The sequence below is a fragment of the Eschrichtius robustus genome, chromosome 12 (genome assembly GCF_028021215.1).
Source record: "Eschrichtius robustus isolate mEscRob2 chromosome 12, mEscRob2.pri, whole genome shotgun sequence".
In the NCBI taxonomy this organism is placed as follows: Eukaryota; Metazoa; Chordata; class Mammalia; order Artiodactyla; family Eschrichtiidae; genus Eschrichtius; species Eschrichtius robustus.
In genome coordinates, this window is record NC_090835.1 from 49019382 (window position 1) to 49038817 (window position 19436).

Sequence of the window (19436 nt, forward strand, 5' to 3'; positions counted from 1 at the left end):
CCCAGGCATTTATTTTCTATATGAACCCTTCCTAACCAGGGTCTTATAAGAGTGGGCTTTGCTCTGATCCTCATCCTAACATTTAGACATGTGGTGTCTCCATTGTTATTGGAAAATAAGCTAACCATTTTTCCTTTGTAAGTAATTAATCTTTGTGAACTTTTCACTTTTGTAAATTTGTCACAGCAATATTCACTCTTCCAAGAGAGGGTAAAGTCTCCCTTGAGAGAAGTAAATTCCAGGAAAGGAGATGCAAAAAGCTAGCATCATTGCATAGCTCATTGGCCAAACCAGTTCAGAGGCTGCTGTGTCCCCATGTGCCTAGGACCTCAGTGTGGGTGTCAGAGAATAAGCCTCCCCCCTGCCTCCTGCCCCTGAAAAATAATAAAAGGCAGAAAATTTCCAAGAGCACCCCTTCCCCTCCAGCCTCTCCCACACCCCACATCCGAGCTCCCAGTTGCCACATATTCCATCTTGAGGCTGCTTACCGACTGCACTTTACAGAGCAGGGGTTCCCAACCCCCGGGCCACAGACCAGTACCGGCCTGTTAGGAACTGGGCCGCACAGCAGGAGGTGAGCGGCAGGCGAGACAGCGAAGCTTCATCTGCCGCTCCCCACTGCTGGCATTACCACCTGAACCCTCCCCCCATACCCTGTGGAAAAGCTGTCTTCCACAAAACCAGTCCCTGGTGCCAGAAAGGTTGGGGACTGCTGTGATAGAGGATACGGGGTTAGGTAGGGAATGAAAGAGGAGTTTCTAGGACTTGGCAACTAGGATGTGACCCCTTCAGGTTACTCAAACAACTTGTTTTTGAAACACCCAGCGTTTATCCATGGAGCAATGTGACTGTGAAGGCAGATGAGGTTTCAGGGAAAGGTCTGAGAAAAATTAAAATAGTCTTGGCTCCAGAGTGGAAATGCAAGCCCTGTCAAGGGTACTTCCAGAAGATTTTTCCTTTGTCTGGTCATAGCCGGGAGCTTTCACATAACAACAGCATCCCAGAGAACATGGCTATCACAACAAGAGCAGACCGCAGAAGTTCTCCATGGGGGCCTGGAAGCCAAGGCAGGCAAGGTCTTGGGTCTACCACAAAGCTGACATCTTGGCTTAGAGACCGCCTTTACCCTCAAATGCCAGCACCAAGTCTCCCAAGTCACCCAGATTCCCTCACCCTTGGAGGAGGGCTGTGTGTGTGGGGGGTGACCGACTCACCGTCATCTCCTCTGAGTTCCCACTGGCTACCTCCACCACCCTCAGGGCAGGGTCCACCTTCACCTTGGCGCGGGTCATGAACTGGATGACAGATGAACTGTCCTGAGGAAGAAACAACACAACTCACTGTAAGACTTTTCAATCACAATGGCTGGGCCCCGAGGTCCCAGGCAGAACTGAAATTCAAAGATTCCATGTGGACCAGACAAAAATTTCTATCACTGAATGAGACAAGAGATTTCCGGTCTCTCTCTTGAGGATTCTTTCATATCATAGTGGATGGCTGAAAAGCTCTGGAGTTTTGCTGAGTCATCAGCACATGCAGGCTTGTGTGCTGTGGTTTCCAAGTGGCAGGAGCCAGATATTTGGATCTTGGTATTGACATATTCCCAAAGAGCAGAGAATAAATAAAGCTGTTAATTGTGTACGACAAATCTAGGCCTGGCATTCCATAGAAGGTATCTGATTTACATTTCTCAAGCATCTTCCTGCCTTGACCACAACCCTCAAACTCTCCACATGAGTTCCTTTTAACTCTTTCTTTGCTCTTAAATGAAGCTGGTTGGGGGGGGTCAAAGCCATTTAAGCTGGGAAGAGGGTACCTGATGGAGAGATGAGAGGGGGAGAGCATCTAGCTTATACAGTAAGTCCCCCCACATGTGAACGAGTTCCGTACCGATAGTGCGTTCGTAAGTCTAACAAAGTTAGCCTAGGTACCCAACTAACACAATCGGCTATATAAATAGTACAGTACTGTAATAGGTTTATAATACTTTTCACAAAAATATTACATGAAAAACAAACACAAAAAAGAAAGAAAACATTTTAATCTTACAGTCCAGTACCTTGAGAAGTACAGTAGTACAAAAGCTGGCATGCAGGGCTGGCATCGAGTGAACAGGCAAGAAGAGTTACTGACTGGAGGAGGGAGAGCAGGTGGGAGATGGTAGAGCTGAAGGACCGTCAGCAATAGGAGACGGAGGGCAAGCTGCAATTTCACTCACCCCTGATGCTGATGGAACGCACGTTCACGTCTTTGAAAGTTCACAACTTGAGGAAGGTTTTTATGTAGGGAACTTACTGTAATTAGGTGATGGCCCGATGAGAAAGGGGATGGGGGGAGGGAGGTTGGCCCAGGAAAGTCTCAGGAAGAGCCCACCAGCCATTGCAGGCAGAAGCCTTGGTGTGGGCTCAAAGCCACCGATCCAGATAATGAGAGAATGGCTCCAAGGCAGTGATGGAAGAGTTTGGAAGAAGACAGGCGCTGGCAAAACTACGGCTTAGGGAAGGGCCAGAACGTCGAGCCGGTGGTCCAGATGGGGCTGCACTGACTGTGGAGGGAGAGGCAGGCTGCCTCCCATGGTGGAAACAGAGGGCAGAAGGCATCCCACCTGTGGGGGCAGCTGGGCTCTGCCGGCAAGGTGTCTTTCTACATTTACTCAGCATGCCTGCCATGCAAGGAGGTACCTATCAGATGCCAGCTTTGACCCACTTCTGGTTAAACCTACCCCCCAAAAATGAAAGTAGAGGACTCTCTCTACAGAAAACAGTTCCAAGGGGCTCAGCTCATCTTTTCCAAGGAAACCACAAACCTTCCTGGGAGGACACCCGGGGATGCCACTCTGTGTACTTTACCTGGGAGTTACACACTAATTATTGTCTTTCTTTAAAATAGCAACAAAACACAGTTGAAGTGCTTCTGGGAAGCTTGTCACTCAAAAAAAACTGCTTCAGTGAGCTCATATTAAGCAGTAAATAATTTTGTATGCAGCAATCTTTTACCAGTTTAACAGTCCTGTAGATTTGTGGTTTCATGAGTCAGGATATACTGTCTTTTCAATCTTAGATCATCATCATCACCATCATCATCATCTCGGACATTGCTAATGACAATAATAATAATGATGATGACGATGATAACTGTCAAAGTTAAAGGCCGAGCAGATGAGGAGCCTGGCACAGAACAGGCCCCTTGTGGTTGTAAAAAACAAATACTTTGGAAGAAACTGGAATCCTCTGATGATTAAAAAAAATCAGATCCTACATTTCAAATGAAAACTTGTTAAGGTCAAAACAATAAAACCTCAAATTCCCTTGTCTGTGGCCAGACCTTCAGGTCAAAGGAAAACTAACAGAAGTGGTGGCTCAGGGAACCACAAGGCTGGTTCTGCTCCATATCCTTAGGGAGGCGTGGCTGGCCTTGGGGGCCCGACAGAGGCTTTCCTCTGCACCTGGGATTTCTGCTGGTTTCTGCTGAAAGGGCACCAGTAGGGAGAACGGTTCTCCAACATCCGCATACGACACCCCATGGCTTCCTGCTGTCTTGGGATGCAGACTGGGCTGGATGGCCCACGGGGAAAGCAGTCACTGGGACATGTTCCTTGGCAAAGGGTCACCATTGATCACTGAGAGAGAGAGAGAAAGCTGCACAAGACCAGGCCAGAGCTGGGGACAAGGAAGGCTTTGAGGCTTTGCGATTAAATTAGTACTAATGACTAATTTGTAAGTGCAAGCATCAGCCAACTGGGTTGAGGCTGAAAGAGAAATCAGAGTGGCTTCCCGCCATCAGTGCCGTATCAGGGTTCTGTCAACAGTGGCAAGTGTGGCACAGGGAATAAAACTGTCACCAGGGCCGTTTATCAAGAAGATGAACAGGATGGGTAAGCATACAGAATCATAATCCCCCAACCTGTCCTGGGGACCCAGGACAGTAAGGCACTTCCTGTGATGTGACATTCTGGAATCATAGGGTGACCAGGGGTGCTCTAGTTCATGCCTGGTCCTCTCCCAACACTATCCTTTTCAAAGGGAGAGGTACAACAGGGAAGCAGTGCTGTGTGCACCCAACTTGCCCCAAACCGGTTTCCCTCCAAAGAATCCAGGGAAAGCAGAACTGTTCACAGCTCTCCACCAGCCGGAGACGGAGAGTGGGTAAAACATCCTGTATCCCCCTGTGCCTGTGACTTATCAGGCCAACATGTTACTGCCATGCCTAATTTAAAAAATAACACTGGAATGACTTTTCTAAGGATATTCATTTATACACTGACAGTTTTATACAGACTAACACATTTAGTTTTTCCGAAGGAAAATAAAGAGAATCTCTGTGGCTAACATGCCTATTTTGTTTTAGCTTCACATGTGATTATTTTAGAAGCATCTTGTTGGATGTAGCCTTTCATACTCAGCAGCGTTTATGTTAAAATAAATCATAGTGAATGTGTATGATTTTTTTAAGGGCCACCAATTCACGGACTGAGGTATTTTTTATGAACCACTTTTATAAACTTATAATAGTAAAGTGATCTGAGATTCACTGCTCAGTGCTCTGTAATGGTCTATGTGCAAGGGGAATCTAAAAAGGAGTGGATATATGTGTATGTATAGCTGGTTCACTTTGCTGTGCACCTGAAGCTAGCACAACATTGTAAATCAACTATACTCCAATAAAAGCTAAAAAAAAAAAAACCCTAAAAAAACAAAAGTTATCTGAGATTCAAAAGTTGGAATTCTGAAAAACAAGGTGTCATCTAAACAAGGGGTTGGCAAACTATGACTCATGGGTCAAATCCGGCCCTCTGCTGGTTTTTGTAAATAAAGTTTTATTGGAACACAGCCACACCCATTCATTTGAGTATGGTCTATGGCTGCTTTCACAACACAATGGCAGAGCTGAGCAGTGGCAAGACACTGTATAGCCCGTAAAGCCTAAAATATTTACTACTGGCCCTTTAAGGAAAACCCCTGATCTAAAACGTGGTCCCCAGAACAGCAGTAATGGCATCACCTGGAAGCTCCTCAGAAATGCAGACCCTCAGACTGCCCCCTGAGGAATCTGTGGTTTAACAAGGTTTCCAGGTGATTCTGACGCAAGCTAAAGTCTGAGAAACTCAACTGTGCAAACAAAACACCTAGGGAGCTTGTTAAAACAGAGATGCTGATTCCTAAAGGCTGGGGTAGAGTCCACGATTCTGCAGTTCTAAGGAGCTCCCAGGTGATGCTGATACTGCTGGTCCTCCGACCAGACTTTGAATAACAAGGGTCTGGTATGTTTCCCTGGCATCATCTGCAGCAGAATTACCAATGGTGCTATCCAGGGCAGTTTTTTAAAGGGGGCAGGCAGAGTTTTTTCTGAGGAAACCAATTCAAATGCTTTTAAATGAACCCCAATAGTACAGCTTCCCAGGACTTACCTTCTTCAGTATTTCTGTGTTCAGCAGCATGTAAATGTCTATAGCACGACTTTCTTCTTTAGCCAGCGCACTAAGATTACAGTGCATTGTTAGGCAAGAAATTCCTGGCTTTTCGCAGTCCTGAGAAGAACAAACAGAGAATGATCAAACCGTATTAAGAAAAGACAAGAGCACAGCATTTATAGCACAGAGGGCTCTGTGAGCTTCTATTCTGAGGACCAAGGCCATTCCAGGTAGAGGAAATCCATAGGAAGATGCAATCATTCCTTCTTGCCACCAGAGGGCAATCAAGGGACTTCCTGCCTGGCAGGCACCAGAACATGCCTTCAAGTCTAAGCTCACTGGTGCACCCTACCAAAAAACTGGATTTGCAAGGAGAAAGAAGGGTTTTTTTTGTTTGTTTTGTTTTTAAAGAAACACATTTACATATTTTGGGAGCATTCCTCTTATGAGTTTTGAACACAAGGTGCATGTCCTAGATTATGTGATTTCTGCCTGTGAAGTGACAAATACACTTTCATGCCCAATTTTTAGGTTGGGCAAATTTAAAGGGCTACAAAGTCACATGACTCAAGAAACCACAGGAGTAAAGAAAAACACGTTTAACCACGAAAACACACGAATTACAGCTAGAAACCTAAATTCCAAATTTAAGTTACAAAGGAGGAATTCTTTTGTATTGTAGGATCCAAAATGTGCGAACATACCTTCACAATGTTTCACATGTGGGGTAAAAATTTCAGCCAGATACAGCGTTGCATCCGTCAAACAACTAGATATCAATATATCTAACAATTCTAAGGGCTTCAAAAAAATAGCTGATCATCAGCATTATGTAAGTAAAAATATTCCAACCTTCCAAATGGCAAACAGTCCTACAACTTCCACCGGAAAAAAAATCGAGGAAGGAAATGTCAGTGAGACGTGCCGTGGCCGAAATAAGGAGCTGAAGAGATGTAACCAAAGACACGGAGAAAGGAGGTTGTGGAAAAGCATCTGATTCCATCTTTAATACCTTCACTTTTTAAAAAGTTGAGGTATAACTTACATACAGTAAAGAGAATAAATCTTAAGGATCCATCTTGATATATTTTTACATACGTTTATAACAGATCAAGATATAGAACATTTCTTGCACCTAAGCAGGTTCCCTCATGCCCATGACTGTCAGTATTCCTCCAAAATTAACTGCTATCCTGACCTCCATTGCCATGGATAGCTTTGCTATTTCTGAACTTCATGTAAGTCAAATATTACAACATGTGTCCTTTTGTCTCTGGCTCCTTTCACTTAATATTATATCTGTGAGATTTACTTATGTTGTTGGTGTAGCAGTTTTTATTGCTCATAATACTCCAGTGTATGGGTACACTGCAATTGTTTATATATTCTCCTGGTGATGGATATTTGGATTGTTCCCAGTTTCTGACTATTATAAGATTGCTGTGAACATTCTTGTCCATGTCTTTGGGGGGATACAAGTACTCGTTTCTCTTGGGGATATACCTGGGAGTGGAACTGCTGGGTCATAGGGTATAGATATGTTTAGTTTTAGTATATACTGCCCAATAGTGGTATACAAAGTGGTTGTACGAGAACCATCACTCTTGATTAGACTCATACTAGTGGGAGAAATGTTTAACTTCGTGCTTGGTGGGTTGCAAAGGTTTTCCCTGTGCCAGCCAATGGAATTTGAAATGTAAATTTAACACTTTGATAGAAACCTCAGGCTGAAAAATAGGAGTTGACTACAGTCCTTGTGACTTCCTAAGCCAATTGATTAAAACCAGATTTGGGAAATAATAAATGCCAAATAGAAAACTGGCTTCTCATCTCAGACTTGCCTTCCTAATGAGGACCACCCATGTTAACCCAACAAGTAAGCAAATTCTTACCAAGACTTTTCTTCCCGACTTTGTGAAAAAAGCAAATATTGTATGGAAGATATTTTCTGGTTCTTGAGGGATGATACAGGGGGTTGGGTTTTTCTGGAAAGAACAGTTTCCCTTCTCCTGGCCCACCTGAAAATGAAAAGAAACCTGTCAGAGTGGTCCATCCCAAGAACGGATCATGAGCCTGGAATCCCTTATTGTAGTTGCGGTAGAGCCCAAAGTCAACTGTTCCCCCTGGTCCATTCTCCAGGGGACACTAATGGCTGAAAAGCTGACAGGCAGAAGTAGTAGCATCAACAAGGCCAAATAATAAAAAACGTGGATGCTAAGTCGTTAAATAATTGAGATGGCACACAACATGCAAGTGAGTTGTGACCAAGGAAGAGTAAGACTTAAGGAACAAAATAAACTTTAAAAACATCCTTATAGCAACTCTCTGAGATGAGCATTCATGTTCTTTGTCTGGAGAAAGAAAATGAGGCTCAGGTTAAATTACTTGCTAACAATCACACAGACCAGAACTCAGGTTTTAAACTGAGATCTTCTGAGTTCCAGCCTTTAGGCATGGTCCACTGCCAGAGGTTTTCAAACTGTGTTCCACGGAACCTCTAGGTGCTGTGGAACCCCTCAGTGGACTCCCTAGAGAGGAGAAGGGGCACCAAGCAGGACTGCTCTGGGCTCCCATCTCTGTTCCAACTAGAGCATCAACCACACATAATGTCATTTAAAACCAGGATTCTGCTACCAAAAAAAAATTGGCATCCACTGCATTGAGCCATACAGGAGCTTATATGCCCTGGGGAGCTCTTGCTGAGTTACCTGATTTTGCTTCTGACAGCTTTTAAAAGACCAGTGGAAAAACAATGCTGAGCAACAGCAACATTAAAAAAAGATCAAAACAACAGTACATAGTCTTCCATGTTGGTTTCTTTAAGAACAATACTATTTTTTTAAAATTAATTAATTTATTTCTTTATTTTTGGCTGTGTTGGGTCTTCGTTTCTGTGCGAGGGCTTTCTCTTCTCTAGCTGCGGCGAGCGGGGGCCACTCTTCATCGCGGCGCGTGGGCCTCTCACTGCCGCGGCCTCTCCTGTTACGAAGCACAAGCTCCAAACACGCAGGCTCAGTAGTTGTGGCTCACGGGCCCAGTTGCTCCGCGGCACGTGGGATCTTCCCAAACCAGGGCTCGAACCCGTGTCCCCTGCATTGGCAGGCAGATTCTCAATCACTGCGCCACCAGGGAAGCCCAAGAACAATACTATTTTTGATGCCTAAACTGGGGAAATGTTGAAAAAAACAAAGCCTTCTTTATATATTATCATATCACACTGTGTGTAGTTGAAGCTTTGACATGACTTAAGGTCAAGTTGCAAAATTAATCGTTAGTAATTCATAATTTAGGATTGTGTTTACAATCTGATTTCTAACCAGAATCATCTACTTAAACTACACTCTCCTTTCTTTAATGCCTTTGAGTAAAATATAGTGTGTTTACACTGATTCAAGAATGTTTCAGCTTCTCATTCATGGTAGGGAGCAAGGTCTAGTTTAAATTTTTTACATGGAAACTTCTAACTTAAGCTAACAATGCTAATCTTTGAACAATGAACTATAAAACAAGACCTCTAAATTTAATCTCTATTTTATCTTTGGTCTGAACACATATGCCAGGATTTACTATATATGCCTGAAGATAAATAAGATGAAGGTTTATTTCCTCAAATTAACTCTTAGAAAATAGAGTGTTGCCTTTAAAGGTCTCTCATAGTTTGGGGACTTACTGTTCTTTAAAATGCATTGCATTTTGTTTGTTTGTTTTTGGCTGCGCCTCTCAGCTTATGGGGACCAGGGATTGAACCCGGGGCCACGGCAGTGAAAGCGCCAAGTCCTAACCACTGGACCACCAGGGAACTCAAGGGACTTACTGTTCCTTAAAACAGTAAGTAATTTGGTACTCTCTCAATTGCTTTATTCGAACCACAAAATCTGGGAGGACACACCAGTCTGAAATGGTCTCAATCAGTGTTGGTTTTGGATGCTTTTCGAGGTCACTAGAAGAATTAATGGGAAGGAGGGCAATGAGATTTAACATAGATGTGGTGATTATTCCTGGGGTGCAACTGTAAGTTGTGATAAATATTTTAAAGCTCATTTTTGGAAAGCAAAACATTAGTTGATTATGTCGTGAGAATCAAGAACAATCACTTCTAGGACAAATGAGAAAAACAACTGCTGTAATGTTATGCAAATGGGTATTTGTGTCTTGCAATAAAATTTCAGCATCAAACATGGATTCAAAATGTTCCGCATTTCAAATAAATTAGATGAATTGAAGATGATATGCTTTGGAATACTGTCAACTAAAAAAGTGGCTTTAATTATGCTATCCATTGATCTCAAAAGATGCACATCTGCATAAAATCATTTTGTGAAATGTGTGAGTAAAAAGAGTAATATAAATTAATGTGGTATTCTTTTATAATTTTAAGTGCGCAACTACATGATTAGGTTAAGTATTACAACTAGGTATTTACTTTGCTTTTTTTTAAATTGAGGTTAAAATGTACATTCCCTAAAAATGTCCAGATCTTAAGGGTATAATCTGATGAATTTTGACAAATGAAATCACCCACATAACCACCACCCCAGTGAAGGGACAGAGCACGTCCATCCCTCCAGAAAGTTTCCCCTGGCCGTTTTCCAGTCAATTCCCATCCCCAGCCCAAAAGCAATCACAGTTCTGATTCCTGTCAAGTTGGCCAAAAAAGTCTGTTAAATTTACCTCTTTAGAAAAGTGGTGGATTGTGTTCTTTGGGGGTTGCCCTCTATTTGGGCATATATGGCACCTCGCAGATAGAAAACATTTTGTTCATTGAACATTTGAGAACTTGAATGTGTGTGCTCATGTTAATTCCAATCATATTTTACTCGGAAGCATGTGGGTCTCCGTTTTTCCTGTTTGTCTTCTGGAGTGGACATTTGCTGAAAAGCCACTGGAGAAACGGTCCTTCTGCAGCCCTGTGGGATTCATGTTCTTCTGTGGAGATGACCAGGCCTGGCCCCCCAAACACATTTGGTCTGGGTTGAGAGAGACGGAACTCTGAGTCTTGCAGGATGCATCCGTTCCTAATTAAAATCAGGGATGGGGCAGAGCTCCTCCTGGCTCTGCAGTGGGCGATTCGGGTTTCCAAGCAGGGAGGGGAAGCGTAGGAGCAGAGTCCCAACCCAGCCAGGTTCACTGTCATGCCCACAGGACACCAGCACCTTGGGGGAGGGTGCTGGGAACCACAGGGTGAGGTGGGAGGAGCAACCGGTGCCAACACGTGGGGCACAGACACAGCTTGGAGCTCCATCTTCCTCTTTTCCCCTAGAGTCTTAGGGGCCTGTGAACAGGGTGATGACAGGGACGTGATGTGATCTGATGTGACATCTGATCTGCCTCAGGGGAATCTGGAGGAGGGAAGTGGAGGCTGAGTCTGTGGTGAATGAAAGTCTCAGCCAGTCGTGCTCCCGACTGTGGTTACATGGGAATCACTTCAATCGGGGAAAACGACGTTTTTCCGGGAGGTTCAGGGTGGTCCTCTCTCAAAGGAGGCCGAAGGTTGCTCCGTGCTGCATGGGTCTGGTTCAGACCAGCTAATCTGGTTGTAGACGCTCCCTCAGCAAAAATGAGCAACTTGGTCCCTGGCCAGGGTCATGAGGGTGAGGGACTGTTCTGTGTGCATGGATAGAACGTGTGTGATGGACACAATGGTACCCGACACTTGTGCAGCCCTCACCGTGCACCCCTGTGAGGCGAGTGTTGTTACTGTCAGCATTTTACAGATGGGGAAGCTGAGAGGCAGGGGGGGCCAGGTCTCCCAGAGGGCAGGCAGCAGAGTTGGGCTGGAGCGCAGGCCATCCAGCTCCAGAGATCTGTTTGCAACCACTTCCCTGCCTCTTAGGTACAGAGGCTGAGGATGGGGCTGGGGTGGGAGTCATGGAGGGGTTGGGGGTGGAGGTGGAGGTGGAGGGAAACCATCCTTTCCTGTTCTTACCCCGGTCAAAGGGAAGGAGCCACGAGGCTACAAGCCCAGGAATCCCAAAGTCCTCCATCCTGACCCACTTCTGCTCCATGGGAGATAAAGTGCCTGCTGGCTGGGAGGCCAGGCCACTCCATGCTGTCTCAGGCTGGAAGGGGAACAGAGCATCCTGGAATGTTGTTTCTGGAAGGCAGCTCCAAGATCATACAGTCCCATGGCCTCGGCTGACAGATAAGGAACCAGAGGCCCCGAGTTCTGTGACTCGTCCAAGGTCACGTGATTGGTTGGTGGCAGCAAGCGGCACCCAGTGAAGGAATCCTCGGGCACAGATGGCCTTGATGAACTTGACGGTCCTGGGCTCCTAACAGCTGATGCAGTTCAGGTCTCTGGGGCCTCAGTTTCCCCACTTGTGAAATTAGGATGGTGGCCTACGTGATCACTAAGGTTGTCCTCAGTTGCTAAGTATGCCCCTTGAGGATTCTCCTGCATTTTCATTAGAGCAGGGGGTCACCTAGTCTCCTGCTACATAGATAAGCAATTACTAAGCATCCACCCCCCACAACTGGGTTCTAACCACCCTGTCTGGTGGTGAAATCATCAAGGAGATGCAAGGTTTTCTTCTCGCAGACAATCCAAGCACTATGGCACTCATATCCAACAGCTTCATTTCCGTGGCTGGCCAGGGACTCTGCGGCCATTGCCCCCTGCTCATCCCTGTCCACCCACTTCTCATCTGTTTTCCAGACTCTCTGAGTCCAAATGCTTCCCATGACACGGCTGCTCATCTTCCAGGACCTCTGGGAGCTGGAATAGGCCATATCTACTGGAATGTGAATAAAAGAACTTTACCAAACACACAAAAAAGGACAAGAGGATACGGGACACAGTGTTAAGGCTGAATTTGGCAAAGGCAGCTATTGAGGGTTTGCTGTTGCCATTTGGCTTCCGCCTCTCCCCTCATCCTGACCCCAAAGAAAACATTGTGCAAGTTGAAACCAAGAACTGGTGGTGATTTGGGAAACTGTGGGGAGCCCAAGAGAACGTGGACATCACTTGGTGGCAGAGTCTGGGTCAGCCTGGGTCAGGGGAACCTTCGTAGTCAGAAGTCTCCAAGGGCCCAGGCCTGTCTAAGGATGAAGTGTCCTCAGTGCACTCCAGGCAGCCTGGCAAAGCCTCATTCATGAAATACTGGGTTTCAAGTATGAACTGGGGCTGATTCATGGGTAAAATACTGAAAAAGGGAATTAACTCTCTGTGTCGAATTTATCATTACCTGCCACCAGGTGGAAAAGGACATCTAGAGCTTTTACTAAAGACTCTCTAGGGTGTGGTGGTCTGATAAAGGGGTTGTAAGAAACAGGGCATTTCCATGTTGTGGCCTCAAAAGAGGGGCCTGTACAAGGTACTTAGTGTTGTCGGCTGACCTAGAGTGAGAGAGAGGACACAGGTCTCTCCTAGGTTCCCAGAACACAGCAGCTTTAATAGAGTCCCTGTCCCTGGGCCTGAGGGACAGGAAAGTCCTCCAATGTGCTTTCTAAGTCCCTTGCTCCGAGCACATCACCTTGGAAACCAATTCCAGCTGCTTAAGGCCCCATCTCTACGCAGATATAAATGGGAATAATACTAGCTAACATTGGGTGCTATTCTAAGAGCTATGGGATACACTGAATCCTTATAACACCCACTCACAGAGGGTACTATTATCAGTAAGTGACATATAATTTATTGTCTAAACGGGGATATTTTTGAGAATGAAGTCGGGGAGTCAACCAGACAGAATAGCAAGACAGAGACATAGATCAGGTATGAACCAGGCACACTGGGACATCTGGTCTCCTGAAGTTTCACCCCCATTTTACAGATGAGAAAACCGAGGCCCAGAGAGGTTAAGGAACCTGTCATGTACCTGTCAGCTTTGACTGTGGAAGGAGTACCATCTCCAAAGTCTCCACCAGGAAGCTCCCTGTCCAGCCCCACCTTCCTTGCACCCAGGATGCACAGCCTCTGTTCCATCATCTCATGGTTTATCCTTTCACAGCCCTCAGAGCAGGGCTCCTATTGTGATTGTCAATCTTGTTTACAAATTTCTCTCTCAGCCAACAAGTCAGTCTCTGTCATGAACTGCATCCCTGACTCAGAGGAGGTGGCATTGCAGGTGAATTCTGGAGGAAAAGAGAACCTCTAGAGAGTAAAGGGAGCAGGGGAAGGGAATTTCAGGCAGAGGAGAACAGCATGTGCAAAGGCATGGAGGTGCAAACAGTAGGCTTGAGTCTAGAGAGTCTGGGAGTTCAACGTGGTCAAGCGTTGGATGAATGTTGGGGAGTAGTGGCCAGAAATGAGGCAGGTGAGGTGGGCCTGGACACAGAGGAGGGCCTTGTAGGCAAATCACAGAGGTGGGAAGTTATCCAGAAGGTGGATTAACATGTCTCAAAATTAAGGAACCACTTTTCCTTAATTATTGGTGTATTTTTGGTGTTATTGGTATATTTGGTATATTTATTATTATTATTAATTTTGGTATTACTGGTATAATTTTAACAGGCTAAAGCATGGATGTCCCCTTTCTACCAGCATCAGCCTCATTCCTTAACCATATTCCAGCTGGCTGGGTTCTAGGGATGGGAAGCGTCACCAAAGTGTCCCTGGTTTGATGCTCCCTGGACATAGTACATAGGAAATAAAAGAGAAATGGAAGATTAAATTAATAGAGGAATAAACTCAGTGACAACAGTTCTCCCCAGGAGCCAATCCTTGTGTCTCCACCAATGTGGGTCTTGGGCAAAGTTTGGTCTAGAAACTATGTTTGTTGGAATGACCTGGATTAAAGGGGGGCATAGGTTCATTTTTTAATAACATGTGTTTCATGTTAACTCACATTTATCTGTTAATCGTTGACTTTCTGTTCTCTGTTACATCCCTGGGCCACTTTTCCATATCATGTGACACCGACCACAGCTGATGGCAACTGGGTAAACATGACCCATCCCCTGACTTACCACCTGCTCCTCTGAATTCACACGCCCCTTGAGCTTAAAAAACCCAGAGAATGTTTTGAACGCCTACTTTGCTAATTCAATTACCTACTGCCTACTCTTGGAACCAAGGTATCCGAAGATAGTAAGTCCCCTTTCTGCCACGGGAGGCTGAACGTTGACCACAATGGCTGTGGCGATATTAATTTTAGGACTCCAATGTTTGAAATAAATATAGCCCTCATAAAAGGGTCAAGAAATGACACCAACTGGTTACTTAGGCCGATCTAAGATGTTTACTACTAGAAAGAGAAATAAGAGCTACATATTTTCCATTCAGCAAAACGTAAACTGTGATAGCTTTTTTTACAGTCTTAAAGAACCCTTTTTATTATCTTTTATGTTAAATCACATTGCTATGATTTTCTAAGTGTTTCTTGATATTGCCCAAAGAACAGTGAAAGATGACAACATTTTAATAATAAATCCTAAGAAAAATACTTTTATGTATCACCATTCATTTCAAGACTGTATAATGCTGACCCAGAAAAACCTAGAAGGGTTGGGTGCTCAAAGTCTCCATTTATTCACTCTGATTTCTTCAACCACAAAGACATTATAAGGGCAGAAAAACAGTGATAACCATCTTGGGTAGTTCCTTATAATGGATATGCCTAGCTCTATGTTACCTATGTATTTGAAAGGTTGAGAACACAATTTTTGTGTATGCACATCATTTAAAGGTAGGAGTTGTCAAAGGCATCCTTTGGTAGACCTCTCTCAAGAGTTATGAATTCTTTTGCTTTGTGAAAAGGGGCCCCTTGCTTATCAGTTTGGCAAGTTCTGATTTTCTGATATTTACCTCTGTGTGTAGCTACAGACTCCAATGTGTTCCTACAAATAGACAAAAAGGAGAAGCATTTTGATGATCACAACAATACAAGGTAAGTTAATATGAGGTTCTAGCTTTGGACAGGCCCTCCTAGCCTCACTCCGCAAGTGAAGAGCTGAATTCTGGTTTCGAACTGAAGTGTGTTAATGAGAACGCAGAACAGCCGTCCATAAATAAGAGCCCGGTGACAAACCTGCAGAGTTGGAAATGGAGCAGAAGGAGCAAGAAATGTAACAATAACCTAGTGCCTTTTAATTTCTAGAAAGGGAAAGACAGCAACTCAAAAAAGCCTGAAAAGACCATAACTTCAACTCCAGATGTCCTCTCTCTTTCTGGCTGAAAAGTTATCTTCTAAATAAAAGATTTGCCTCCCCAACCCCCTTCCCCATCCCTTAAGGCCATCACCACTGGGAAAAACTGTATTTGATCTGAAAGGTCAGTGTGTTACTGAGACCAAAACTGAAACAGGAAATAAAGGGGCAAAGCCTCAAAACCAACATTCCAGAGGAAAAAAGAGCACGATCCATCATACAATCTTGTCCTCTGTATGAATATGCCATTATTTCATAAAAGATACCACTTCTTATGATAAAAGGCAATGATTTTTTTCCCACCAGCTCTAGGGTTTGGCTAAAATAATGGTGTTCCTCCCCATCCCCCACACCCTTTTCCTCTGGGTGTCACAGGCCAACATGCTGAAAAGTCAAGAGTGCAGGCCACCACCAGGCTGCCCTGTAAAACAGCATTCATTTACATTTTATCAGAGAAAGCCAAGTCTCCCCCACCCCACCCCGGCCCCGCCCCATGAAGCCCATTTCAAAGCACTGGGATGGCCTTTTGCTGGAGTTAAAGTGATACAGATGGGATGTAGTTTCAGAGAAGCAGTGACACCAAAGAATTTCCAGATGTGGTCAGATTCTCTTTAGCAAAAAAGAGAGACATAAGAATGTTATCTGAGCACTTGATGTGCATGCCAAAAATACTTTCCTTCCACAGATAATGAAACATTTTGGAAGCAGAATGGTTTGTTGATTTGAATAATATATGAGTCAGTAGCCCTGATGTGGGACATAACACAGTCCCTGGAATTGTACTGGCTTCTTTAAGATCCGGTTCTAGCTCTTGGACCCATCTTATAGTGAAGAATGAAGCTCATACCCACCTTACGTTAAAGGATAAAGCAACACACCTATGGAATCACTGAGTTATCTCTGCATTTATTAGATGCATCACTTTATTATTGCTCTTTTACCAAAAGGTAAATAACAGTCATTTTCTGGATGCTATGTTTCAGGTGGAAGCATCTGTCTAACCTCTTACACTGGTTTTCTGAGGGGATACGCATCAGAGCAGTGGGAAGAGAAACCTAGATGTCACTCACTGAATCTAAAGCTTTAAGACTTCGTGAGAGGCCTGAAACATGCTTTCGGTCATGTGTTTAGGAGAAGTTAAGTGGAGTTAGCACCCTGACAGCTGGGGAGATAATGACTTCTCAGTATCTAACAGTGCTAAGAAAGTTCCTTTTGGTCAGAAGAGGCTTGGTGGGTCTATCAGAAAGGAGTTTTCCTGTTTTCGTGCTTCTGATACACACACAATTAGTCCTCGGCAGGTTCAATGAGAACCATGTGTTTCTGGGCAATGGCTGATGTGTTCTGTTTATCCTCAGTGAGATTTCCTGTTATCAACTTTGCTAACAACCCATCGCCCCTGCAGTGACAGGGCTATGTTGCTCTTAAGGAATGAAAAAAGGAAGAAGGAAAGTAAACTGCATAACCACCAACTTCTAAGGCCCATTTGTATTGGGAGACCAGAGAACACAGGCACCTCAGCATCATCACGCGCATGCTGCCACAAAGCGTTAATGCTTCCAGATGTCACAGCAGCCGTGCGCACGAGCCCCGCAACCCCTGATAGGTGCCGCCCTCAGCCAGCGGGGAGCTGGCCCTACTGCCTTGATTCATTCGCTCTGTCCACAAGGGCTAAAGGGCAGTCTCTGAACCACAGTGTGCACGCGCAGCCCAGGCTGGCGCTCATCCCCACCTTCCAGAGGGTGCGGGTCAGGTGTAAGCTTGCCCAGAAACACACACGCTTTCTCCCTCCCACCAAACTAAAATTGACCCACGAGCCCAGGAACGTAACTCTTGCTCCATAATTCCATCAGCCATCTCCCCTAAGTGTTTGGCTTCTGTTGAGAAAAAAAATTACAGCCAACCTAATTCTGACCCATTTCAGGACCTGATTATTCAGCTCACGTTCAGACATGTGCAGAAAGAAGGAAAAATTAAAAAAATGGTTTGAGGCCATCGCTGAAATCAGCAGACGTGTGTGTGTGTGTGTGTGTGTGTGTGTGTGTGTGTGTGTGAGAGAGAGAGAGAGAGAGAGAGAGAGAGAGAGAGAGAGAGAACGTTTTCATAATATCTCTGATCAAAATTTGTGGAGTTCAAGTTTGCTCTTCAAAGCCTTCATTTCTAATAAGTGATTCAGCCCCTTATTTCAAAGTTTTACATTTTTACTTTCTCCTACATTGAAATTAAAGCAACCTCTGTTGTGGGTGAAGGGAAATTGTCAAAACATCTCTACTCAGGGATTGAAATTCAGTGCACATTTTCCGAGTTCCTGGAACGTATGAGGTGCTCATTAGATGTGCGGCAGGGTGTGTAGGTGTCTAAGGACACACACCCTATCCTAACGCCCAGAGAAATATTTGTGATGGTGATACTAACAGAGTGGGAGTAGCCAATGCTTTCATTTATTTGAGCACCTACTGCATATAGTGCATATGTGCATAGAGTCCGGGCACCAAACACTAGGGATGCACAGCAAACAAGGCAGCCGTGACCTTTACTTCCATGGGGTTTTTAGTCTTCTGGAAGGAGACAGACAATTAAAAACAGTAATTTCAGATAGTGGTGAGTGCTATGAAGAAAACAGCACACAGGGTAATGGGACAGAAAGTTGATAGGGGGTTTGCAACTTTAGCTAAGGTGGTCAGGGTAGACCTTCCTGGAAAGGTGAACTTTGGGCTCAGATCTGCATTATGAGAAGGAACCAGCCATGCAAATATTTGGGGGAAGAGTGTTCTCAGCAGAGGCAGGTGCAAAGGCCCTGAGGCAGGACGATCTGGGAAGGCATCTGGGAGGGCTTGAGGGAAGAAAGGATGTGTAAATTGGGTCTGGAGGAATGAGTGGGCTTTCCACAGCCAGAGGGAAGGGAGAAGCATTAGTAAGGTCAGGAGGCCCAGGGAAGTGCATGGTGGGTGGGTCAGCAGCCTTCGCGGTCCAGAGTGGCTGGAAGACAGGGTCAGGGGTGAGGTTGGGGCAGAGGAGGTTGCAGAACATGGCCTGGAAAGGTGGGAGGATCATGCAGAGTTTTGGACCTCATGGTTTTGGCCACTAAGATCTCCTTGTTGATCTTTTTACAGAGAACCTCAGGGTGTCTCTGAGAGCTACACTGGGGAATTATTAAGAGTAGAAGCATGTTTTCAAATGGTAAATCAGGTCCTCCCTGCCAGAGTAACAACCGTTTGTTGATGAGGAGAGCTTGGATAAAAAGGCATAGTACTTGGGGCTCAGTTTTGTTTTGTTTAAATAAATTTGTTTTGTTTTGTTTTGTTTTTTGGCTGTGCTGGGTCTTCGTTGCTATGTGCGGGCTTTCTCTAGTTGCGGTGAGTGGGGGCTACTCTTCGTTGCGGTGTGCAGGCTTCTCATTGTCGTGGCTTCTCTTCTTGCGGAGCATGGACTCTAGGCAAGTGGGCTTCAGTAGTTGTGGCACGTGGGCCCACTAGTTGTGGCTCGTGGGCTCCAGAGTGCAGGCTCAGCAGTTGTGGCACACAGGCTTAGTTGCTCCGTGGCATGTGGGATCTTCCCGGGCCAGGGCTCGAACCCGTGTCCCCTGCGTTGGCAGGTGGATTCTTAACCACTGCGCCACCAGGGAGGGGCTCAGTTTTGAATTTTTATTTATTTGGAGGTACTAAGAGAACAAAGAGAATGGCTTACGATGGGAAAAAGAGAACTAAAGGAACTGTGATACTTTTTGGGAAGAGAAGTGGGAAGAATGACTAAGTAACAGCTCAACTTCTCCACAGAGGGAGCTAGGCAACTGTTTTCCATTTTAACTCAGAAAAGGTTGGGAAATTAGGGCATGATGAACTGAAGATCGTCATAAAAAATGGGATTCAAGGGATATCAGAATGGTTTAACCCGGAGAACTTGCTGGAAGCACGGTTCTGTTGTACTGGGGAGATGTCTCGAC

General features: G+C 45.0%; 1 protein-coding gene across 2 annotated transcripts in view; it reads right to left on the minus strand.

Annotated features, from left to right (window-relative positions):
* The window catches only part of ITGA9 (integrin subunit alpha 9), a 354422-nt gene that overhangs the window by 30607 nt on the left and 304379 nt on the right, over positions 1-19436 (minus strand). For both annotated transcript variants that reach the window (XM_068558926.1, XM_068558927.1), the window contains exons 24-26: positions 7303-7428; positions 5408-5527; positions 1215-1316 (exon numbers count right to left, since the gene is read on the minus strand). In XM_068558926.1, coding sequence (XP_068415027.1) covers positions 1215-1316; positions 5408-5527; positions 7303-7428 — 348 coding nt within the window. The remainder of the gene's footprint in view (positions 1-1214; positions 1317-5407; positions 5528-7302; positions 7429-19436) is intronic.